The 26183-nt window shown below is 31.8% G+C and overlaps 4 protein-coding genes across 4 annotated transcripts in view; 1 reads left to right on the top strand and 3 right to left on the bottom strand.

The window, feature by feature from the left end:
* Positions 1-6893, bottom strand: part of LOC111631372 (chromatin target of PRMT1 protein-like) — a 30274-nt gene extending 23381 nt beyond the window's left edge. Inside the window, exon 1 of the mRNA XM_023375602.1 lies at positions 6658-6893. The gene's annotated coding sequence lies outside the window, so the exon portion shown is untranslated. The remainder of the gene's footprint in view (positions 1-6657) is intronic.
* A 3890-nt stretch (positions 6894-10783) lies between these two features.
* Positions 10784-13730, top strand: LOC111631369 (coiled-coil domain-containing protein 39-like). Its single transcript, XM_023375594.1, has one exon. The coding sequence runs from the start codon at positions 10785-10787 to the stop codon at positions 13629-13631; it is 2847 nt and encodes a 948-aa protein (XP_023231362.1). The 5' UTR covers position 10784; the 3' UTR covers positions 13632-13730.
* A 7490-nt stretch (positions 13731-21220) lies between these two features.
* LOC111631368 (PAS domain-containing serine/threonine-protein kinase-like) lies at positions 21221-24810 on the bottom strand. The gene has a single exon (XM_023375593.1). It carries the CDS (start codon positions 24676-24678, stop codon positions 21544-21546), a length of 3135 nt encoding a protein of 1044 aa, XP_023231361.1. The 5' UTR covers positions 24679-24810; the 3' UTR covers positions 21221-21543.
* Positions 24811-25146: 336 nt separating this feature from the next.
* Positions 25147-25963, bottom strand: LOC111631365. The gene has a single exon (XM_023375592.1). The coding sequence runs from the start codon at positions 25873-25875 to the stop codon at positions 25147-25149; it is 729 nt and encodes a 242-aa protein (XP_023231360.1). The 5' UTR covers positions 25876-25963.
* Between the last annotated feature and the right edge of the window lie 220 nt (positions 25964-26183).

Raw genomic sequence — 26183 nt, 5'->3', positions numbered from 1 at the left:
CATTTAAATGTTTAAAAGAAAAATATTTTGGAATATCTAAATTTTTATATTTATTTTTTATTTTTGTTATTGATATAAATACTCCCATACAAGAGGAAAAAATGAAACAGAATTTATAAATAAACAGCCACATAATAGTAACATCATTTATCACATAATAAGATAATAAAATCAGTTTCTTCCATAAAGATGACTTTGAGTCTGCTAGTAGTAATACATTAGAGAGGTTGCGGCCAATGTTTTCAATGCGAAAACGTGTACGTCGGACGTTCAGCACCGCTTTCCTATAAGCCTAGAAGTTTGACAATGGTGTTTGGATAGTCAGCAGAATCATACTCAACGTCCCAAACACCATTGCCAAACTTCTAGGCCTTTAGGAAAGCGGTGCTGAACATCTGACATAAACGTTTTTGCGTTGAAAACATCGGCTGCAACCTCTCTAATATCTGCATAAAGAAAACAATGCCAGCTTATCCATGACATTTAGGTAAAAACACCAAAGATCAGAACAATGAAATATCTCTGGAAGGCCATTTATAAACAAAATAAACAACAAATGACTTAGTGGTTCTCACTGGGATAAATCTCTAGTAGATATTATGCAAATAAAATTAACAGGGTTTTCTTTTATTTGGTAACTGGTAATAGAAAATAAATTCCTAAGCAAAATAATAAAAGATCTAGAATCCCACATTATTAGAGTTTTCTCCATAATAAATTAAGGTTAATGTTACAAATACCTTTTCTATATCAATAAAAAGTGAATAAATTTTCCTCCTTTTCCTCAGTAACACATTTTGAATTTAACTGTTAAGAATGGAAGTATTATAAATTGTCCCCCCTGAACAAAGGCCCCTTGAAATATTGAGATAGCATTACAGGAATTCCTTGATTAATGCAGTTAATTAATCCCTCGGTAATTATATAGTTTAAGGGAATATGAGTTTTTTTAATTATGTTTTAAAAAAAGAAGGTATATTTAATAGATATTCAGAAAACGCATAACATTTTTCCAAGCAATCTGTATATAAAGTGCTATAAGCAAAATATTATAGGACTACTTACCAATTGTGCCCCGTTCGAGACTCCATTGATTAAGCTTGTTTTCATCGTGGGGTGGCACATTAATCAATGGTGTCTCGAACGGGGCACAATCGGTAAGTAGTCCTATAATATTTTGCTTATAACACTTTATATAGATTGCCCAGGAAAATGTTATGCGTTTTCTGAATATCTATTAAATATACCTTCTTTTTTAAAAAAAAAAAATAATTAAAAAAACTCATATTCCCTTAAACTGTATAATTACCAAGCCATCACTAAAACTTCTGCAATTAATTTTGCACATTAACTAAAACTGCATTAAGGAATATCTGTATACTCATTTAGCCATTTTATTATCTGATTCAATAATAAACTAGTAAACAATTTTTTAAAAACAAGTTCAACAATGCTATTGGATGATAATTATATGGATTAGTTTTTTCTTGAACTACTTTCTTATAAATCATTCTTAGTAAAACTTTCTTCCATATCTCTGGAAAAACCACCTCCTCTTTAATTTTATTAAACAGACTAAGAATTTCCAAACAGATCACTCTTAGCAATGACTCAATAAATTCATTTTTTAATCTTTCCATACCAGGAGATGAACCCTTTTTCAATCTTTGAATTGCTGTTTTTCATTTGTTAAATGAGAAAGAATTATCCAAAAGAAAAGAAAAATTATCATAATTCATGGTCAGCAAGAAACTCCACACTCATAGGACAATGCAATAGAGACATCAACATGTGGTCAAGCATTATCTTATTGAACAATGACTGTTTGCAGCTCTGCTATGAAAGGCAATACATGAAAGTGTGAGATTCCTGAACATACTGCTATGCAATCAATGTCCCTCATACAACTACTAGAAGCAACCAACTAACATACAAAATGGACATCCAAATCAACATACTAGCAGTGAGGACAGTATGCTACTCAACAGTAAAGGTAGAATTGAAATATTGCCAGTAATCCTCCGTACTCTAATACAGTAGTCATCTGTCTTCAAACAGAACTGGTATTTTATGCTAAAGATAACATGCAGCCAGCCTGTAACAGTCTATGCTTTTGTCATTGCATCACCACTGCAATCAGAGCCAATGATGTTAGGATGCTAATAGCAGGACATAGTAATCATTGTGCATGAATATTTGCTTCTGCTAATCATTTGCCNAACTGGTATTTTATGCTAAAGATAACATGCAGCCAGCCTGTAACAGTCTATGCTTTTGTCATTGCATCACCACTGCAATCAGAGCCAATGATGTTAGGATGCTAATAGCAGGACATAGTAATCATTGTGCATGAATATTTGCTTCTGCTAATCATTTGCCAATGGTATGGAAAAACCCAGGGTTCTGTAGCAAGTCCTTCACCTGTCTCTTGACAGGGAACAAAGATGCCACTACAGCATTTCATACTTGTCGCACAATCAGATTGGCTGCATTCAACAGACTCAACAGTTGTAACTGAGCAAATTGGTAGCTGTTACATAGCAACCTGAATCTGCTGAATAATAAGTGACATTGCATTAAAACAAAAAGCCTCATTGGTCAATTTTAGGTAGCAAAAGATAGTGTAAATGAAAGATGCTACCAAATGTGACATCAAATCACCAAACATGTTCCAAAAGAGCGCTATTGTAGAGGGCATTCAGCAGAAAAATACTCAACAGCTCCAGAACTGTTGAGTCTGCTGAATGCAGCCATTATCACTCTCTTCTGGTGATCTATTTAGGGCAGGGATGGCCAACATTTTTTCCCTCCAGGCCGAATTGGAAAGAAAACTTTTTCCACAAGCCAAACCAGAGGCTGCCCTAGGAAGATTTTGAGGTGGTGCGAAATCTCATTGTGGTGCCACTCCGTAGAGACTGAATTTTAGATAGAGATTACAGATACATTTTTCACATTATCATGCTTTATCAACACTCTACGCTGTACTTAAGAGATTTGTAATGGAGGGTTAACTCTAAATGCACAGTGAGTTGTTGACCTTTTTTTCTTTTTTTAGACATCAGAATTTTTCATTGAGCTATTCAGACTTCAATACCTAATATTGAAAGATTGATCGCAGGCCATATAAATTCATTAGACGGGCCGGGTCTGGCCCACAGGCCGTATGTTGGCCATGCCTGATCTAGGGTGTCCAGAGTCTGCCTCCCATATCTGCTGTCATCATCAGTCAGATCAGAATAACCAAATGACAGACAATTAGTTGAAATAGCCATCCCTCAGGTTGCATAATTTCTGTACTGCGTTATATTAATACAAGAATGGCTGATGTTTGAAAATCTCCAAACGAGTTAACTGAAAATTCTGAATGCAGTAAGCCTCTGCAAGTCTTTTCACAGGCTAATTGTGTAGCAATTTTAAGGCACTCTGGTAGCATTATCTAAAATGCAATTGAATCGTGTCTGAGACATCTGTTTATGTCAAACATAGTTATGTATCATTTTGTAAAAATCATACAATTCTATCTGATGTGTAACTTGTTTTCCTATCAATGAGTGTTAATCTTTACTTAATAAATTTATATAAAGAAACAACACTGTTGCTACATCTAAATTATTAATAAGCAACAAGCACTTTTGATTTAATTTAGACTATCTTCAGGTTCTCTGCCATTAGAACAGAATAAATTATCTGTTACATAATATTTGAATCAGTAAATGAACAATATCACAATGCTAAACTGAATCACAAATAGTTCATCAGCGATGATAATTTTTTGGGTCACATGCAAATGATTAAACTTTCAACTACTTCTCATATAATAACTTTAATAGTATTTAGCAAAATATATTTTTCTAAAGTTTTAAAAAACAAATTATAAAAAAAAACTATAAGAACCACATTTAAAAATATAAATAGTTTAGTATGATATAGCAATTTTTTCAATTGTAACAGTATCATGGATATTTTTCTAAACATTCTCAGCCATCTTCAAATGTATTAGATTTGAAATTGCATTTAAAATTAGCATTATCAAAAATAAACAATCACTCATATTTAAATTATGATTATAGTAAAACTTGCTAATGTGACCACTGAAGGGACCAGCTCAAAGTGGTCATCTTATGCAGAAAGAGGGATGTAGATGTTCTTGAATGAAATCACTTAATTAAGTAGAAATAAGCAAAAAACCTAAATATAGGCAATTTAATAAGAAATATAAAAACATGCAAAACAATTGAATATATAGTTGTCTAAACAAAAACTCAAGAAGAAAAAATGCAACAAATTCAATTTTTTGTGAGAAACTCATCAATCTTGGATTGCTTTATAACTTCGTTTCTTAAAATTTCATCAGCTAAAATTTTCTTTTCTTATTATACTGGCATAATAACCTCAGGTGTTATTGAAAATAAAGAAGAAAATGAATCTAATCTTCAAATTAAAAATCTATACAAAGAAATTTAACAATAAGCAAAGAACACACAAAGCTAGCTCACTTTACTGGACAAAATAAAAATATAAAACTCTGACATGGGAAACTTCAATATCAACCCAATGTGATCATCATCATAATGGAAATGAAAAAATTTCCCACCAATGCAGCTGCTAAAAATTGCACAGCATCACTATGTTATTTTCAATTTATGATTATTTAAAATTTTTCAAACTCATTTCTTTACTAAGCTTCCCAAAATAAATATTTAAAAAAATTATAAGAAATTTAGTTTAAACTTTTCCCCTTATCCACAAAGTACAATGGTTTCAAATATTTTATATTTGCAATGTGATCAATACAAATTAAATGATATTCTTTAAAATTTTTTGGTTTTATGTTTCTTTTTAATGGTCACTTTACCCAAGATGATTTATCTTGGGACATGACCAAAGTGGTCAATGGTCACAAAAGACAGTGGCCACTATTTGCAGATATACAGTCGACCCCCCTAAAACACTGTAGATAATTCCGTGTTATATGAATGCCATGTTGTACGAGTCACTTAGATTTTACAAATACATGTTGCCGGGTTGGGAACGACTCATGTATTTGTAAAATCTAAGTGACTCGTACAACATGGAATTCATATAACACAAAATTATCTACAGTGTTATAGGGGGATCTACTGTATTCCCATTGCAAAATGTATTATTTTGCAGGGACCAGCTCAAAGTGGTCAACTTAAGCAGATGGTAACATTAGCAGGTTTCATCGTAATATTTGAAAACATTTTTCAAATATACGGGTTAGCAGGTTTCATTGTAAACCTGCTAATGTAACCATTATTTGAAACCATTGTACTTTGTGGATAAGGGGAAAAGTTTAAAGTAAATTTCATATAATTTTTTTACATTTCTCAATAAAGGTACAAACTTCGTAACAATTGTAAAACAACAAAAAATTTTTTTTTATTTTCTTCACACTGTGGGCAACACTCTGGCACCTGACACTCAGCAAAGCACTACACGGACTCTCCACACTAGTCATGACTCACAACATAAAAAAATGTACTAATTCCTTTGTTCCTTTGTTTTAGGTGGGAAAATCTTAAGGGATTGCAAAAGACACTCCCGAGTCACATGACAATTTCCATTTAGTTTTATATCTCAAAACATTGAAACGAATTTATATCACATAAATTAATTTGCACAAAATCAAATAATAAATTGAACTTAACAATATTTGTAGGCATTCCAAGTCAATAAAGCAAAGTACTAAAATGTTTATTTGAATTTATTGTGAAATTTTAGTACACTACATTATATCTCCCTTCAATCAAACATGAATTTTAGTGGCCTTTCAGGTTAACATCTAATAACATTCTGGCTCTAGTTTCTATGTATGTATCAGCAGTCATATTCACAGCAATAGTAAATGGCTGCATTCAGCAGAGTCAACACTTGTAACTGAGCAAAGGTGTTTCAATCGGTAGCTGTTACGTAGTTACATCTGCCGAACGACAAGTGGCGTATACATTGGAACAAAAAGCAGCCATCATTGGTCAGTTTCAGGTAGCAATAGGTAATGTAAATAAAAGACGCTATTAAATGTGACATCAAAATACCAAAAAATGTTCCAAAACGGCACTACCATAGAGGCGTTTAGCAGAAAAATACTCAACTGTTCCAGAACTGTCAAGTCTGCCGAACACAGCCATCATCTTGCTATAAATATATTAACCACATAACAAATGGCAGTTCCACTTTTAATATGATACAGTTCAATATAAATTTATTTGTATCTTTACCTTGTCGATCCAATTATAATGAGTTAACAATGAAAACAAGCATAGAATCCTGTACAAAGTAATAAATTCGATCTAGCATTTATTACTGATTCATAATTTATTTAAACACGACTGAATCACCAGTATTAAAAATAGAAATCAGCCTAACATAAAAATTTGGCATTAAGATGTAATCAGCCGCGTGCTAATAGTAATGTTTCAATATGTAAGAGGAAGTTTCGAAATCGCCATCTCGACAGAAATTTATCCACGAATTCATATAAAAACACTCGACTTAAATAAGTAATTCACGTCAATATATTTACTAACTTTAAAAAATATGAACTTACACCAATCTATAATACGAATTAGGAATATTTCTATAGTAAAACGTAATTTTATAAAGTTACCACCAATTCTACCTTATAAAGGATACTGTAACGGTATCTTGTCCGTAAATTTCCAAATCAACGAAAATAAAAGCTATTAAATTACTGTTTTCCAGTTTATCAAGCCAACTGAAAATAAAAGCTTTTAAAATGTTAACTAAACAATTTAGTACGTCTTCTTAGCGATATATTTCCTTTCTTTTTAACTACATATAAAATTGACTGTCACTTCTCAAAATGTCTTTCGAAAAAATGGCGTAGTAAGTAACGAAACGTACTGCCAGATTCTCTCACGTTTCGTTTATTTTACCGCCAAATGTATATAAATTTTAAAGTTTTCTGAAATATCGATAAATATTTATTTTAAATAATTAATAATTTATGCTATTAAAATTTAATTTTAAAAGATTTTAATAAAATGATGATTTTATATTTTTAATTCGTGATGGAATTCAACGATGATTAATTTATATTATAAAAGGCGAGTATAATAATTGAAATTAATTTTCAATTAAATTAGCTAATTTTTCATCTATAATAAAAATGCCAGAGTGCCAGTCATATTAGAGTTAAGAGTGCATTGCCGACGGCCGGATAGCCAAGCGGTCAAAATGGCAGCCTACCACTCTGAGGAACCCGGGATCCCCAGGAATTTATCGGGGGTGATCTGACCGGATGTGTCGATCCCCGTCTCTCACCACCCGACCGCCCCATTGTGGACCTGGCCGAACCCATAATGGGCTTGCTAAAAGATACTCTTTTAGTACCCACACGGCGGAAAGAGCAAAACAAGAAAAGGTGTACGTATTGCCTGGTAAAGTGACTTTAATACAGCATAAGCAGAGCAATGTTTTACAACTTCTCTCATCACGGACCGGTAAAATTATGGATAATTTTACATGGACTAGTGGGTGTAGCTACATATTCAGTGCCCTGGAACAAGTAGAATCCTAGTAAAAAAAATACAAAATAATAATACACAAAAAAAAACTTCAAAATGTTTTTCGCTTTTTCGTTTGTAAATCGGCCAATCACTTTCTCCAGATCAAGTTAACAAGCTATTGATTTTTCAATTGATATAGTAGCCAAAGAGCTAAGACGATGCTGTGACATGCTGCTTCTTGAAGAAGTTTTGATTAATTTTGATTTTGAATTTTAGTTTTAAAAACTTCGTTCTGCTGTAGCTGTCGTCGCCGATAAAGTTAAAAAAATGAGGCATGATGCATAATGTCGGAGAAGTACTTGAGGCTGCGGTATGAATTAAAAGTAGTTCGTCAACTTCGCGTATAGAAGTATGATAATTTCTTTTAAATGAGTATAAAAACACATTTTAAATTGTGAGAACGCTGATTGAGGGGGAATTTTATTCCCTACCGTCGGGATAGCTGTAAGGTTTACGCGTATGTCGGTGGCGGTTTTAAGAAGTAGGAAAAGACAAATGTTTCACAGAGAAACCGTTTATTCTGATCGAAATTGCTTACATATTTTTAGTAAAAGGTCCTTCGATTCAAAACTTTAAGATGTCTTCGGATTCGACCTGGTCTCGCGTTGTAGAAGTTTCGGATGCGTTATGGTCCAGCGTCGTAGGAGTTTCTGCGGCGATCTGGTCCAGCGTCGTAGAGGTTTCCTGACAGTGTTAACTAAAAAGTTCGAAGTCTCGAGAGACAGAACACGAAAGATGAAAGGATGCACGAAAAAACAAAACGGAGGTAAACGAACACAATAGGTAGTCTACGTGGAAGCTTCCTTTGTTCTTGAAATCGGTGTTTTTATAAGTTTTTCGAGATCGACTTGTTGCTAATTGGACAGACTTTACATCATCGCGTTCTAATTGGTCTTCCACCTGTCTCCAGGTGTAAATGGAGCTTCGTATAGTTCGTGGAAAAGTTCGGCTGGAGATAATTCATTCGACACCATCTTTTAGACTATGATCGCGTTTAATCGTTGACTATGACACCTACACTCATTTTGATATTTTTTTCTAGTTTCGTTTTGCTTTCTAAACTGCGTCTTAACTGTAATATTTTAAATTTTCTTTTTCTAAATCTAAAATTTTGTTTTTCCTGTTATTCTCTATGAGCGTCGACGTCAAAGTCCGGTGTCGCTGGTTCGACACTTATATAATTTGTTTTCTTGTCGGTTTAACTTAACAAATTTTTACATATCTTTCTTTTTTTCCGGAGGGGGCTATTTCGGGGGCTCACAAAATCGAAGCAGTTGAAATCCAAAACTAGGCCAAATGTCGGAGGGATATGACGATCTTTCCTGAATATTTTATTTTGGAAGGATCAGAATTGTTACAATTTTTATCAGGTAACGCGACAGGATGTGCAGGTGATAAGCACTTAAAAAGTGTACATAATTGTCAAACGGATTCAAATCTAATAGTTAATTAATTAATTATTAAATCCAAATCATTTTACAAATATTTTTACAAGTTTTTATTTCGCCCTTTCTAGCTTGGCGCCCTCATAATTCGTACGCCTGAAGCAGTTTGTTCCAACTGCTCGGCGGTAGCTACGCTTTAACATGAACCAATAATTATATGCTTATTTATTAAGCTTATCTAGAATTACTATACGTAAGAAAGTACGTACAGTAACTCTAGATTACTAGATTTATTTAAATGCACTCGTAGTCAATTGCACCAGCATCAGTACGGTGAAATACTTTTTACGACCCGGTAAAACTTTTCGTAGACCGGCAGTTGAAAACACTGATATAGACTGTTTCATTTGAAATGGGCCATGCCGTTTCAAATGAAATAGTTTATAAAACAATCGGCCGGAAGACCGAGCGGTCATGGTGGCAGCTTAGCGCTCTGGTGACCTCGGATCCGAACGGGTCGAAAACTCCTCAGAAATTTTCCAGGTGGTGGTCCGGATATGTTGGGCCTTGTTCCTCACCACCCGGCGGTCTCATTGTGGGCCTGGCCCAACCCATAATGGGCTTTCTTAAAAGAAACTCTCTTAGTGCCTACAAAGCAGAAAGAGTTTTTTAAAAAATTTAGAAAACAGTTGAGATCGCTGGGACAACTCTAAAAGAGGAAGATTTACATATTAAACTCTACCCAGCATCAAGGAGCGAACAGAAGTTTACAATTAAATTTTATATGTAATTAATGAAAGGAAATACTGTATATCGGCCCCCGGGTGGCTTAGACCAGATCATGTCACTACTCAAATCCTTTCAGATCATGCCAACCACAAGGCTTACTTGTTTTGAGTTCGGCGAGGTGCAGATACCAGTTATCCATACGGTGAAGACTTTTTTAAAACTATTTCCGCCCTGTAGGCACTAAGAGGGCCTCTTTTAAGAGATCCACCCACCGAAAAATTTCTGGAGATTTATCTACCCGTCTGGATCCGAACCCGGGTCCCCCAGAGCGGCAGGTTGCCACCTTGACCGCTCGGCCACACGGCCGTCATACGGTGAGGATTTGCAAGACATGACCCGCATATTTATGAAATTTAAAAAATATGCTTTACAGAGACATTATGCAAACATGACTCTAGACGTAAACCCTACAACGCTCTATATCATTAAGAAAAAGTTTTCGAAAAGTTGTTTTCAGATTTTAATTGCCAGTGTACAGTGCATTACCGATGACTGAATGGCCGAACGGATAAGATGGCATCTTACTGTTTTAGAGAACCCAAAATCGAATTCGGACCGGTCGAGAAACCTCAGAAATTTTTTGGAATGGTCCGTCCGGATTTGTCGGACTCCGTTCCTCACCATCCGGCCGCCCTATTATGGGCCTGGCCGAACCCAAAATGGGCTTGCTAAAAAAAGGTCTTAGTGATCACAGAGCGGAGAGAGTTAAAAACATAAAAGGTGTACATTACCAGTACTATTGCGTATTCTCTTAGGCTCTTAGCGAAAATCGTAGTCTGGTACATAAAAACTATCTAATCAATTTTATAAAAATTATTTTAAAAACACTTTATTGCAGATTGTATTATACATAATTGATATAATTTAAATAAAAAAGTAATTAATATAAAATTAAATTATAAATATAATTTATAAATTAATTTTGTTTATGGGTAGATAAAATACGTTGCTAAGGCAACAGTATCGACACAGCTGACTGACTCACAATTGGTTAACTGTAACAGGGTGTATAAACGATCAATAATCAACAGAACAACGTGGAGAGATGTAGAGCAAGATGGCTGATGTAGAGAATGTTACTCTTCCCGAGAATATAACAAACCTAAAATGGGAAGGGAAACCAATTTTTCCTATTGCTAACGAAGAAAATCGTGTATTATCTGAAGAATTGGCCAACGTGAAGAAAGAAATTCAAGACATTCAGGTAAAGATCGACGATCAGTCGAAACTGAATAGTTTGTTGGAAAATCATCGTAAGGATGTGATAAAAGAGATTAATTCTTTAAAACAAGTGTGTCAAGCGAGAAAGAGAGAGTTAATAGCTGGAGAGAATGTTCATAAATTATTATTACGCGAAAGATCGTGGCTGGAAAAACATTCAAAGATACTAAATAAGGAAATAAATTCGTGTAAGGAGAAGCAAGAAAAGTGTAAAGCTTCCATAGTAGAACAGATGAGTAAAAAAGAAAAGATACAGAACGATTTGCATATGGATCATGGAACTTTAGAAAAATGGCTTAAAGAATCTGCTAAAACCGAAGGTGATGTTGAAATATTGGAGAAATACAAATATTTAAATAACGCTAGAATAAGAGATCTGGAAGTAAAAATAGAATACGCTAATAAGGATTTAAAGCATTGGAAAACTGTGGCCAAACAAATTAATCTAGAAATATTATCTCTACAAGCAGAACTGAATCGTTTAGCTGAAGATTTTAAACTTGCTCATCAACAGAGACGTGACATTTTAAACCAGATAGAGAAAGGAATAGAAAAGATACGAAAAAAAGATAATGAGATTAACGATTCGGTTCTGCAATTAGAGCAGATTAAAAAAGAGATTTCTCGGTTAGAAGACGATAAAAAGGACAGAAAAAGGTTTCTAGAACGATCAATTCACGATAACAGGAATCTGGAAAATGTTCTCAGACGTACCGAACAAGAATTGAAAACGATTCGAATTGAGGTAATGCGATTACAGAAACACAAAGAAGATTCAAATTCAGAATTAGAGATCCAGAGACACGCTATTAATAATCTAACCACAAAATTGTCAGGTTTACGTATTGAGAAGAAAGAAAAAGAGAAACAGATTGAACAGAAAAAATTGTATTTAGAACATATCGATCGAGAGAAAGAAAAATTAGATAAAGATTTAGAACAGTTAAAAGAGGATGAAGCTAACGAAGAAAAATGTTTCCAGCGTTTAGAAGACGATATCAAAAAAGCTGAAATTAAATATGAGAAGGAAAAAAAGAAGTTGAATGGTTTTTTATGCGCTAAAACAAAAGCCTTTAAGGAACTAGAAAAGTGTAAATCGGAAGAAAAAGTATTTTTAAATAGAATAGATAAAGCTAAATCCGATATTAAAGATATTAAAAAAAATAAATCTCGAGAAGAAGCAAAAGTACTTCAATACCAAGAAGAATTATACAAGTTAGATTACCAAATATTAAAATTAGAGCAAGGCTCTAGAGAAAGAAAAGATGGAACTTCAGAACAGGATGAAATTATTGATTTAAAAGCCACATTAAATAAGTTAAAGAAGATTCACGAAGAAAGAATGTGCAATTTAAAGTTTTTAAATATTCACATACGTAATAATCAAGAAGAAATTTATCGATTAAGAAACAAACTTCAAAAAACCAAATCGGATCAAACAGATTATACGAATAAATTACAAGAAATTAAGCTTTACATTTCATCAGCTCAAAACGAATATAAAAAAGTGGTGGAGGAAAGGGGAGAACTTACTATAGAAGAATGCTTATTAAAAGCAAAATTAAAACGGTTGCAAAAATTGTTAGATAAGAAAGTCGATGATGTGTTTAGTGTACAGAAAGAAAATGTACAGTTCGAAAGCAATGTTAAACGACAACTCGAAGAGTTAAATGCTCGAAAGAATGTTCTGAAATGTGAAATAAGACAATCTGATCAAGAAAGACAGATGCTATACAATAAACTTAATAAATACCAAAACAGAACAGAAGCTTTGCAAACAAAGTACAAATGCATTCTAAGTGTTTTGGGATTAAAAGACGATGACGAAAGGAAGGAAATCGATTTATTAATCGAAGCGGAACAAGAAAAAGCAAAACTAAGAAATGACATTTATGAAGAAAGCAAAACACTCGAGAAAATGGTGGAAGAAGTGAAGGGCTTAAAAAATAGCCTGAAGCTAGTTAAAGATACAAATGAAATATATAAACAATGGCTTAAGTCTGATGAAGACGATGATACTCTTCGTGTACGCGAAATGGAAGCAGAAAAGAAAAAACTCGAAGAACAAGTCGAACAAAAAAGGAAAGAATTGATTCGTGTTAAAGATGAAATAGCTTCTTTACGAGTCAAGAATGAAGAGTTAGAAAGGATTTACACAGATATGCAAACGAATTTAACCGAAAAGAATTTTAGTTTAGAGAAAATCAGCCGAGAAATACAAGAACAAGAAGAAAAATTAAGCAGGTCCGACGATATCAATTACAGACTAACTTTAAGTGCCAAAACTTCGAATGCGAATGCGGAATTACAGATGGAAGATGTTAAAATTAGATTATTAAAAGAACTTTACAAACAGGTAATCAATTTAATAGAAGAAATGTGCGAAAAACATCCTCAAATTATACAGAGGGTGCGATGTTTGTTCACGGAAGCATCTCTACCCCTTCCAGCAAAAATTTCTGACAAAACGTCTTTAAGAAAATGCAGTTGGACTTCTTCTACTTTATCAAAATTGAGTACTCCTGCTAGTAGATCTCAATCGAGAGGTATTAATAAATCGAGTGGTTCGGAAAGGACTGTCATGTCTACGAAGATTGTAAGTTTAAGTCTAGATCCTATAGAAGCGAGAAGTGAAAGTAAAACTTCTCTGCATTCTAGCCAAATCAGCGTGAAAAGCAAATAGTCTAAAATCTTTATGCATTTGAATTAAATGGTGCTAAATAATTTTTCTATAATTAAAAATATTTTAAAAATTACTTGGAAAACGATTTTATTCCGAAAAAATTTTCAAAGTTATTTTCCCAAGATTTCCTTCCATTGAATCTTTTACAGAATTATTTCAAAGGATATTATAATTGTTAATATTTAGCTATCAACAGTGATATTTTAATTATTATAGCTAAAGTATATTAATTATATCATTATTTAAATACTGTAATAGTTTTTAAACCTTCTGATTATGAGATCAGTGTATGAATTTAAGTTCACGTAGCCTATTCTTCAATATAAGGATACAAAATATAATTTATATCTCCATACGTAATTTTAAAATCAATTATTAATGCTTAAAAATTAATATTAAAATTTAAGATAATTTTGTTATTGTTAAAAATATGTTCTGATCGTGTTGTTAAACAACTTGACATTAGACTGATTAAGATATACTTGTTTTCAGCTTTAAAAAAAGAAAAAAAATGTTATTTAGTTGTTGTAGACTATATAAAAACCGAAAATATTAAGTGAAGCTTTATATTTTAAAATAAACTTTACAGAAAAATTTTTGCATTGATATATTGATCTCGTATGGAACATTATTAGGATACATTACATAAATGCTCATGTTAAGAGACACAAAACGAGAAACAAAAGTCAAGTTTTGTTCTTCATTTTACGTTATTCCTCAATACGTGCAAGAATGTAAATTAAATTGGCAAAAATTCACATATTTAAGCAGTTTTTAGAACAAATTTCGAAGAGTACAGGCAGATTAATTCAGAAGGTGAACCTCTAATTTAGGACATATACATGTCTTTTTGGACGCCAAAATGTATAGAAGGGCTCAATAATTTTACGTTAAAAGTCTAAAGAGAGATCAAATCATTCATATTATTTAAAAACACTGTAAGTAACGTTATTATATAAAAATACAATCACTATATTTACGTAAGCATATGTTTACATAATAATACAGAAATAGCAAAGGCACATTATACTATGCACTTTTCCGATTTTGCCTTATTAACACCGTAGGCCTACTACAAGGATAAATTTAGATTCGATACTACTAATTGACTCTTTAAAACGTTCTTAATGAAGTATAATATGGTAAGTCAGAAAGAAATATTTTGGAAAGACTAGGGAATAAAAACTCCTGCAAAGTGGGTGCTCTTAAAAATAAGAAAGATAAGAGTACGCTCCTTTATAAGTGATTTCTAATTTGTAACTTTACTTGTTTAGTGGTTTTTATGATACTGTTATGTGATAATAGGAAAAATAGTTTTTCATATAAATTATTTTTACTTCTTTTACATTTAACAAAACGTACTTTACAACTATTTGATTCTCCAAAATTTTCTGATCTTGTAATCAAATTTGGAAGAATTAGGTAGCAATTCATTATCCTAATAAAATATAATTTTTAGGTGTGGACAATTGCTGGTTTAGATGTAAGGATGAGTTAATAAACAATTATTGAAAGTTTGGGTTTTATTGGCTTTAATTAAAAAACTGGTATGGAAACAAATTATTGTAGTAATATAAATAAATAGCTTGAAATTCTAATTTTTAGTCATTTGGAGTAATTGGTCAAATATGTTTAAGGTTGAAATACAGTAGAGCATCGATTATCCGACTCAATTGGGGACTGGGGTTGGTCAGATAACTGAAAAAACGGATAACCGAAAAATATGAAAAAATACATTATTAGTATAGTATATTATTATATCCATGTAATTAGTATATTAGTATATCGCTATTAACCTACTTTGCGCTGAATTTTCCTCCATGTTAAGCCTATCAAATTTTTTAAAAAAATAATAATTGTCGCTATTGTATCGTTAAAAATTAGAAAATTAAGCCTCATTTAAATACTGGCTCCCTTTTATGGTCGATCCAGTGTTGCCAGCTAAAACACGTAAAAGTACTATTAAAGTAGGCAAGACATAGCCAAATATTGTAGCACCACATCACTAGCGGACATTTGAATTTGGCGACTAGAACGGTCGGTTAACCAATGTGACGGTTAACCGGGGTCGGATAATCGATGCTCTACTGTATTCTCAAGCACATTTTTAATGGAGATCAAATTTCTGAACAGTTTAATTGTATAATATACTTTTATAATTTATAAATAAGTTTGTTGCGATTTGAGATAAACTATCTGCATTGTTGCTTTCTCTTTCAGCCAGCAGCGAGTCCAGAAGTACCAAAAGGAAAAGTTAAAAATATCTGAATAATTAGTACATAGGTTATCTGTATTAACGTGCGTATGACGATTATATTGCGGATGGTCCGATAAACCATATTTGCCATTTGGAGTTCGAACAAATAAACTTTATTTTTTTTAATATTTATTTTTGTCAACGGGGAAGGCTTAATCACCTTAACCCTTCCCTTGTATCTGCCACTGCCTTCAGCAATTCTTTTTGAGCTTCAAAATTTTCTTTTACAAGAAATAGTTTTTTTTAATCAATTTTGCTCTTTAAATCTTCTAATTTTTTATGGCTGAAGAAATAAAATAAACATAGAATTAACATTTTTTTAACGTGCTCCAGCAAATCCTGCCAAAATTTAACACAGTAACTTAACTTTCTATCAACAAGCAAAAATCATCACTTTCACTTTAAAGGTCTGAGAACTCATTATTTCAAATGTAAAATGTTTTGAAAGTAGGTTGAAAATTTCACTTAGCTGTTAAAATCACATGGTTTAATTTAAAAATTCACAATTTACGAAAATTCGACGTTCCTTTACAAAGTGTGATTAGACATGGTTAGTTCCGAATCGGAACCGTTACTGCTTCGAAACTATTAGGGATCGCTCCACATCGAATGTTGAGACAGTTCCAGTTGGAACTACCAATGGTTCTGCATTCTGTGCTTTTATAAATACAGTACGGCTTTTCATGAAACAGTGAACTCCTGGATTTGAACTTGAACTAAATGAAAATGTTTCACGTGAGTTTAGATACAATGAAATTAGTTTTGAATAGGCCTATTTAACATTTATAAAAAATATTTGGAAAAATTATAGGTATTTTTATTAAATTTCATAATTAGCCTCTTTGTTTTTATTAGTAACTAACAGATATCCGTCCGGGAAAAAGTAAAGACTGGTTTCCACAACACCAGAAAATACACCATAAACAGAAAACAGAAACGGAAACGTGATGTCACTTCCTATCCAGAAGTTTCCGTTCACCAAAATCCTGCCGGAGTAGAAAAACTTCAACTTTCGTAACATGCTTCACTCTAGCATTAAAACTGCTCTATCTACATAAATACTGTAATACTGTAACTCTAAAACATTCGTTAATTGTAAATTGTTTAGATCTAATTGTCCTCGTTGTCAGATAATCTCTCTCTCTCTCTCTCTCTCTCTCCTTTCTTTATAGCCGGCAGCCACATGGGGGAAGATTACATGATGGTTTTAAAAGCTAACGACCAGTATTTCTCACACCTGAGCCGCGGTTTTACAAAGAGTTTGCAGATTGATACCTGAAATTGAACCTAAATTCGAACTCGACCAGATGGAGTAATCGATTTTGAATGATCAATGGTCCTTACAAAGTAAAAAACCTCCTTCCTCTCTTCCAGTGTAGACGTCATTTATGGACATCCCCTAAAGATGTCAATGCTAAAATCGTACGTACGTGCTAAAATCGACCTAATTCTGCTTGCGATATTCTGGTATTGTGGAAATAAAACTAAACGAAGAATGAACGGAAACGGAATCTAGTTGTTTTTCTGTTTTCCGTTTTCGCTTTCTATTTCTGTTTTCTGGTAATATAAAAACAAGCCTTAATGCCATTTCATGTTTCACTTCCACTATTCCGTTTCCATATACAAAGAAATAATGTTTTCTATTCGTTGATTCCATTCCGTAAAACGTATTCTAGGAAGTTCCCAGAAACCGCTTTAGTCCAACGGACTAGGCAGTTCCAAGTTCAGAGTAGAGGTGGCCGATCCAGTTCCAGCTCCAGCGACTCCGTATAGCACCAATCAAACAATTAATCATGGTGATTAATTGTTTGATTCATACTCTGGGATAATTCACGTAACGCTATTTTTATGCTTTTCAACTACGTCCCATCTCTTGTAACGTCCGTAATGCTGTCGCACATACCCACCCCCAAAATCGTCGTTCAATCCCTTAATTATACTAAGGAATAATACACAGCACGGGATACTGAACGTTACATTATTTTATTAATTACGTACAAAGAAGTGACATAAACAGTACAATACAGCAATGCAACTGTACTTTAGAAATAAGAATGAATCATTTTGTTACCCAAGAGTTGAGATCCTAGCATCACCGTAACATTTTAGTAAACACCCCACCTCCTTGCAACGTATCGTAACGATTACCTGCATACTCATCCACCTGTATTTGCGTTATGTAATTTAGGGACAGTTCTCTTAGATGCCACGTAATCTTATATGTCCTTACCATAATAATTACTAGAATTTATGCTTTTTTTTTCATAATTTGCAGTATAAATGGAAGAATATTAATTTTTAACTAGATTACAAATAAAAACTTTTATTTTAAAAATATAAAAAAAAATTATTACAATATTTATTACAAATTTCATTTTTAAATGTTTAATTTTAAATATAGAATGTTAAGTATATTTGTTTCTTGTATTTATTTTGGATATTCAAAATATTTATCTCAAAATTTAACATTTATCACAAGTAACGAGACGTGTACACTCCGAACTATACTGTATATTTGACTATCTTCCTTTAATATACAAGCAATGCCATAAATTAAATTTCCCAGATAATATCTGAAAGATAAGTGAAGAGAGAAGATATTACAATACCTAACTCGAAATATAATTTTTTTTTATTGAAATTTTTATAGCAGGAAGATCATTTCTACTTTATTTAAAAACTAAATTTATGATAAAATTTTACTTTATTAGAAAATAAGGAAATTAGTGAAATTTCCAGTGATTTATTTGTCAAGCCTCTCTACAGGTTTTCTATAATATAAAAGTATAAGTAAAAATCCTGAAGTATAAAGTTCGTTACGTTATTTATGTTAAATTGTGTATGAATATAATTTATAATTATTTTTGCCAATGTTTTATATTAACAATACATATCTTACTACCTGAGATACATCGCCATAAGAATTACATTTTAATATTTTATAGTTTTATGTCCAGTTTAATCATTTAAATAGTATTATTGCAGAATAAAAAGGGAAATTTCTTACATTATAAATTATATTATTAATTAAATAATCCGTTTATACTATGTCAGATAAGTTACTATTCACAGTATCGAATAAAAAGAAGAATCTGTACTTAAATAATAAGAAGCTAAATTATCCAAAAGTTATGACTGTTAACTGAATACAAGTTTATTATTTTCCCATATATATTAATACAATATACAGTACACTATATAATTTGTTGACACTGTATTTTACCCATTAATGATAGTTCTGATCTGCAAGTCGCTACATCAATCTAGAATGGATAACCATGCTTGATCCGAGCCATTGATGAAAACTTATGAACATCTAGATCGAAATGGGCCTCGGATCCTTATAAAAACTAATGAATATCTGGTGGAGAGCTTATCCGATTCTTTAAATTTATAATTTTAGTGATAAGGGCTGTCCATAAATGACGTTCACACTAGAGGGAAGGAGGGGGTTACGACAAGTCGAACAAGGGGAGGAGAGGAGTTGATCTTCAGTGGACGTCCGATTTATTTCATTAAATTTTATACAGTGTATGCATTTTATTATATTTATTTCAAAATGTTTTGTATGTTTTGTTTTTACTTATGGTATCTATCATTCGTAAAATGATAAAGGTTTTAAGGGGGGATTCGAGTTTTGTTGGCCGTCTGAAGAGGGAAGATTAATTAATGAGTAAATGCCTTGCTCTTACTCAACCAATTAATCTTTTATATTTACTTGTTAATTTAATAAGAAGAAAAATAATTTAAAACTGTAATTTATGGTAGGCTACTTATGTTATGAGTTCACTTACTTATAATATATCCATTCAAATTATTTATCACTTGTTATCCTTTTAACTAAATTAATTTAAATTGTGCTCAAAATATGGAACCAATAGGCTCACAATATGCAGGCACTCCAAACTAACATTGCCATTTTTGCACAGAATGATTCTATTTTATAATTTTACTTCTGCAGTAATCGTATTTTACAATTTTTAAATATCAAAGGCGGACAAAGGGAACTGCTACTGAAATCAGTCATTAATACTACCACTGTTCATGCAAAATATTTTCATATATTATACTCAATTGATATGTCTTTTTTGTTCCTACTTAAACTTTTAATTTGCACTAATTACGTCTACGTAAAATTATTTTGAACTTTTGCACTCCTAGGCCTGTACCTAATGTGCATAATGGAAAATCCATCACTGAAAATTCATTTGGAATGTTTAATTAATCTTTTTAGGTTTTAAACTTAGACAATAATATATTATGTTATATTCATTAAATATTTTAGAATAAATACATTAATCTTTCCTAAAATATTTGATTTATTATGAATGAAAATAATAAATTTGGAATGTAATTAATTCAAATTATGAAGAATGGAATAATACACATCATGATATTAATAATTACATATTATTCATCTAATAAATTACTTTGTTAATGAATTATTATTAAATAAAAATAATCTTTATAACAGGTTTTTGACCCTTATTTTTTTCAATAGTTAAGGAACTTTAACCGTTATGCAAGAATAATTGTATTCAGGTTTCCTTTTCAGCCAATTGAATTGTATTTTCATCTGTTAGTTTTTGTTCTATCAACATAATACTCTTCGCTATATCAAATTTCTAATTCATTACTGTTATCCTACATCAATGAATTGATTAGATATTAAAATATTCTTTTATAATTATTATAATTTAATACAGCTGACATTAATCTATCTGATTTCATCATAGCTTGTCAGTCTTGATGAATCACAGATTCATCACGACTGACTTTTAAACTCCATTAAAATCATCTTGCATATACTACTATATTAATTAAAATATTTGTTAAAAACTTTTATATATCTTATTCTTAATGATTTAACAAATGCTTTAAATTAGCTATGCAATCATTAATTTAAAATATCTGTAAAGAAGGTAGTTGCAGTGTTTGAATCAATTTTTTTTATAAATTTTCATTTCTCAACAGTAGCATTGTCAATTGGTAACTTCCATACATTATTTTGTAATTTTTTTCATTGAAAAACAAACTTTATATAAAGCTTTCTTCTTAAAATTAATATCATTTGACAGATAATTTATTTAATACTCTAGATTAAATTCTAGAAGTTTGATCATTTTATAAATTAAATTATAAATTAGTGACAAACAAATTAATGTTTTTTTCAAATAACCAACATTTTTAATGCATACAATTTTTTTATTAAAATGAAATATTTAAACTTTCAAATTTTCATTATAAAAATGGAAAACATAAATAACTGAATACATTCATTAATGTAAAATAAAGTTAAATATGTCTTTAAATATAAAACAGTTATTGAGTTTACAAATTTTTTTAATACTGATAAATACTTTTGTTCAATCTTTGCTTTAAAATTTGTTTGTTAAAAAATTGGATACAAACAATGAACCATAGCAAAGTATAGTTTGGAAAATCATTTTCCGTGTTATGAACAATACTCATGAAATTTTATAAATATTAAAACACTTGTTTTAAAAATGATAAAGTATAATTATAAAGTCATATAAAATATACTGTAAAAAAAAATAATAATCAACATTTAATATACTTTCTAATATCATTTCTAAACTTGGAAGCAGATGTGATCTAGGCAATAACTAGGATACATTATCACATTGCACTATTTTATTCAGATTTTGGATTTTCGAAATAATTAGCTGGATTTATTTCTTCTGCACTGCATAAAACTATATCTTCAAACTTATAGTTATGTATATCCACAAACTGATTAGTCCAATTATGATTTGCAGCAGACTCAAGTGTACAACGTGCAGAGGGATCTGGATTTAGAAGCCAAGTTATTAACGACATTAAATCTTGAGATACTTGGAATGGTGGCTGTAACACTGCAGCTATGGTTTCATCGACATCAAAGAAAGGATTTTCTCCAAATATAAGTGTGTATAATGTCACACCCAATGCCCACATTTCTAATTCTGGACCAGCATATTTATTTCCTTTCAAGACTTCAGGACTGCAATATTCCATAGTGCCACAAAAAGTTGAAAAATAATGGCCTTCTTGCATAAATGCTGCTGACCCAAAATCAATAAGTTTAACGTGAAAATGATGATCCATTATAATATTTTCGTCTTTTATGTCACGATGCAGAATATTGCGATTATGCAGATAAACAAGTGCAGACACAACTTGTCTGAATATGTAACTGGCCAATGGCTCATCTAGACTAGGACTACGATCAACAAATTCAAAGAGATCCATTCCTGATCCATGTTTTTCCATAACCATTTGAAAATAATCATCATTTTCTAATACATCAATAACTTCAACAATGTTTGGATGTTTTAGTGTTATTAACAAACTAATTTCTAATGGAACCTCTTTCTCCATGACAGAATTATATGCCCAGCATTCTGGATACACTGTGGATTTCCTTATAAATTTGGTTACTACTAATAATTTATCTGAATTTCTGTAAGCCATTTTCACACATCCAAATGCTCCTTTACCAATTTGTTGTAATATAGTATAGTCTTGAAAATAAGCACCAGAAGTATAAACAGAATCATTTACTTCAGATCCAGTATAATCTGCATTACAAGAAAGATTTCCTTTTTCTGTTAATGATGATCCTAAAACAGATTTAGATGGCTCAATAGTAAATCCACTCATACTACTCACACTGGTATCTAACAAATTGCAAAAATGGCCTTCATTTGTTTCCTCATCTCTAGATACCCATAAACAATATACCACTTGTCCATTATCTAATTCTATACGTCGTATTTGATAAGTAATTGCTAACTTACAGCCATCTCTATGCTTTCCTAAACCAAAATAATTTCCTTCTGGAAAACTATGTAATGATTCATTGCTTATATGCTTATTCTCTATTAGAGTCAACTTGTCAATTAATGATTCTCTTGGAGTTGAGGTAATTGTCATTGAAATACTAGTACATTCTTTTAGTGTGGGTTCTGATCGAGATCTGTTTGGATTTTCTTCTTTCTTAGAATATAATTCTTCACTTCTATGATTATCTTGGAAAATATTTTGTGCATAGTTAACACCATCAGTTTCAGATTCACAGTATATATGCTTTGGATTGACTTCTAAATGAGATGTGCAAGCAATATTATCATTTATATCACTTTCTACATGAGATTGCAGAGTACATTGTCCCTCATTATATTTTACTTTATCAGGACTATTTTCAATTTTGTTTTCCCACAAATGCATTTTATTCTGTAACAATTCAGCATTTTCAGAAGAAAAGGAACAAGTGGAATAATTTTGACTTGGTGAACAGGAACTATTAAGAGTGAGGCAATGAAATGCATCTATTGAACTTTCAATTGCCAATTCTACTTGTTTACCAATAGGATTCATAGGTCGTGATTCCATGTTCAAAGAATCTGCAGTTATACGCCCATCAGAAATACAATTTATACGAGAATCATCATCATCATCATCTTCCTCTTCATCGTCATCAAGCGGAGGAAGAGGAATCGAATCAGTGTCCAAGAATTCAAGATCATCATAAAAACTAGGAATCAACACAGTAATGTTTTTTCCAATTAACTCTTCTTGTGAAAATCCAAATAACATTTGTGAAAAGTTAGTATTACAGCTATGTATTGTGCCATTTGGAAGTATAGTTATCATACCACTTATATTTGCAAAAACCCAAATTACTCCACTATATATTACATTTGCTAATACCTTATCATCTGAAATATCATTACTGTTATCACATTCATGCTTAAACATTACAGTCAATGGAAAATATGCTCCATTACGAGTTCGGCCCGAAGCTTCTATCTTTTTCATACCGTTTGATGTTTTATCTTGAGTATTCAATAATGGAAGAGATAAAGACGGAATGAGTTGTATAATATTAAGTTCTTTTAGTTCTTCTGGAGTCGTATAAGCAAACAACATGGACATAGTAGTATCGCACGCAATTATTTTTCCATCCGAACCGACCGAAAATTTAGCAACTGTGCGCTCAACCGGTTCCATAACAACTAAGCAACGAAGTTCTTCTTTAGACGATAACTTTTTCATCCAAACCGAAACAGGCATCGTTTCTTTATAAGAATTAATCAGTTCCATCACTTTTCCTGAGATAATGACAACTTCTCCAGTTGATTCTAATTGAGTCTCCTTAGCTAAATAGTATCCATTTCCAAATGTTAAATAATTGCATAAACGTTTTCCGATTAATTTAAATTCACTCAGACCTAACAATTGACAAGCAGTTTTGTTGGCTACAAGAATTTCGGTTGTTCTGTTGTTAATAGTTAAGACTGCCTTATTTGGATTCTGGATACATGCGGCAAAGGATATATTTGGTTGAGTTCCGACGTAATTATAAAACACCCAACTACTACTAAGAGAACGAATGTGATCATTGGAATGTGAATAGCTTCCTTTCTTCTGCGAATATGAATAACAAAAAGAATATAGACTATCTCCTTTAAACTTTTCTAAAGGACTTATATCATCAGGATCTGGAGTCTTGCAAGAAGAATGCACAAGTTTAAAACTTTCTTTGGATTCTGTTTCATTGATCACTCCCATCTGACGTTTGGTTCTAATCCTATCCAAAGGAGAAGGATAAAGATTCGATCCGTAAGGATCTTTGCTTTTTAAACCGTTCTTACTTCCATTTTTCCATACAAACTGTCCTCTTTTGGGAGAACTGTAATCTAACGAATGATTCAATGGAACGTTTTTTTGTTGAGGGATGACGTTTTGGTAAGTGCTAGATGCTGACGATATCACCTTCTCTTCCATAACTAAATTTAATGATGTTTGGGTGGGTTAAAAGAAAGACAAATCACATTTTAAACAAAGGACCTAAGCCAGAGGGTTAAACCGCCACAGTCACATCAGTAGTTCGAATGAAAATGAAACAGCGACATCTGACGTTTCTTCTTCGTTTTTATTTTTATTTATTTATTATTATTATATTTGTTTAGTTTTTTCTTCAAACTATTTTAAAACAAAAATCTATTTTAAACATTTCTGCACTATTTTATTCAGATTTTGGATTTTCGAAATAATTAGCTGGATTTATTTCTTCTGCACTGCATAAAACTATATCTTCAAACTTATAGTTATGTATATCCACAAACTGATTAGTCCAATTATGATTTGCAGCAGACTCAAGTGTACAACGTGCAGAGGGATCTGGATTTAGAAGCCAAGTTATTAACGACATTAAATCTTGAGATACTTGGAATGGTGGCTGTAACACTGCAGCTATGGTTTCATCGANGTTTCTTTATAAGAATTAATCAGTTCCATCACTTTTCCTGAGATAATGACAACTTCTCCAGTTGATTCTAATTGAGTCTCCTTAGCTAAATAGTATCCATTTCCAAATGTTAAATAATTGCATAAACGTTTTCCGATTAATTTAAATTCACTCAGACCTAACAATTGACAAGCAGTTTTGTTGGCTACAAGAATTTCGGTTGTTCTGTTGTTAATAGTTAAGACTGCCTTATTTGGATTCTGGATACATGCGGCAAAGGATATATTTGGTTGAGTTCCGACGTAATTATAAAACACCCAACTACTACTAAGAGAACGAATGTGATCATTGGAATGTGAATAGCTTCCTTTCTTCTGCGAATATGAATAACAAAAAGAATATAGACTATCTCCTTTAAACTTTTCTAAAGGACTTATATCATCAGGATCTGGAGTCTTGCAAGAAGAATGCACAAGTTTAAAACTTTCTTTGGATTCTGTTTCATTGATCACTCCCATCTGACGTTTGGTTCTAATCCTATCCAAAGGAGAAGGATAAAGATTCGATCCGTAAGGATCTTTGCTTTTTAAACCGTTCTTACTTCCATTTTTCCATACAAACTGTCCTCTTTTGGGAGAACTGTAATCTAACGAATGATTCAATGGAACGTTTTTTTGTTGAGGGATGACGTTTTGGTAAGTGCTAGATGCTGACGATATCACCTTCTCTTCCATAACTAAATTTAATGATGTTTGGGTGGGTTAAAAGAAAGACAAATCACATTTTAAACAAAGGACCTAAGCCAGACGGTTAAACCGCCACAGTCACATCAGTAGTTCGAATGAAAATGAAACAGCGACATCTGACGTTTCTTCTTCGTTTTTATTTTTATTTATTTATTATTATTATATTTGTTTAGTTTTTTCTTCAAACTATTTTAAAACAAAAATCTATTTTAAACATTTCGTGTTATAAAAACTAAAACTAATTTCTGAAAATAATTTTAGATAAGTACTTTCGATAATTTTAAATTAAAATTCTT

Source organism: Centruroides sculpturatus, unplaced genomic scaffold (assembly GCF_000671375.1).
Source record: "Centruroides sculpturatus isolate CEXI.00-Female unplaced genomic scaffold, Cexi_2.0 scaffold534, whole genome shotgun sequence".
NCBI lineage: Eukaryota > Metazoa > Arthropoda > Arachnida > Scorpiones > Buthidae > Centruroides > Centruroides sculpturatus.
The sequence above is the reverse complement of the archived record's forward strand: the minus strand, read 5'-3'. Positions and strand labels throughout refer to the sequence as shown.

Coding starts and splice junctions, on each gene's coding strand:
- LOC111631369 (XM_023375594.1), top strand. CDS start 10,785: ATGGCTGATGTAGAGAATGTTACTCTTCCCGAGAATATAACAAACCTA.
- LOC111631368 (XM_023375593.1), bottom strand. CDS start 24,678: ATGGAAGAGAAGGTGATATCGTCAGCATCTAGCACTTACCAAAACGTC.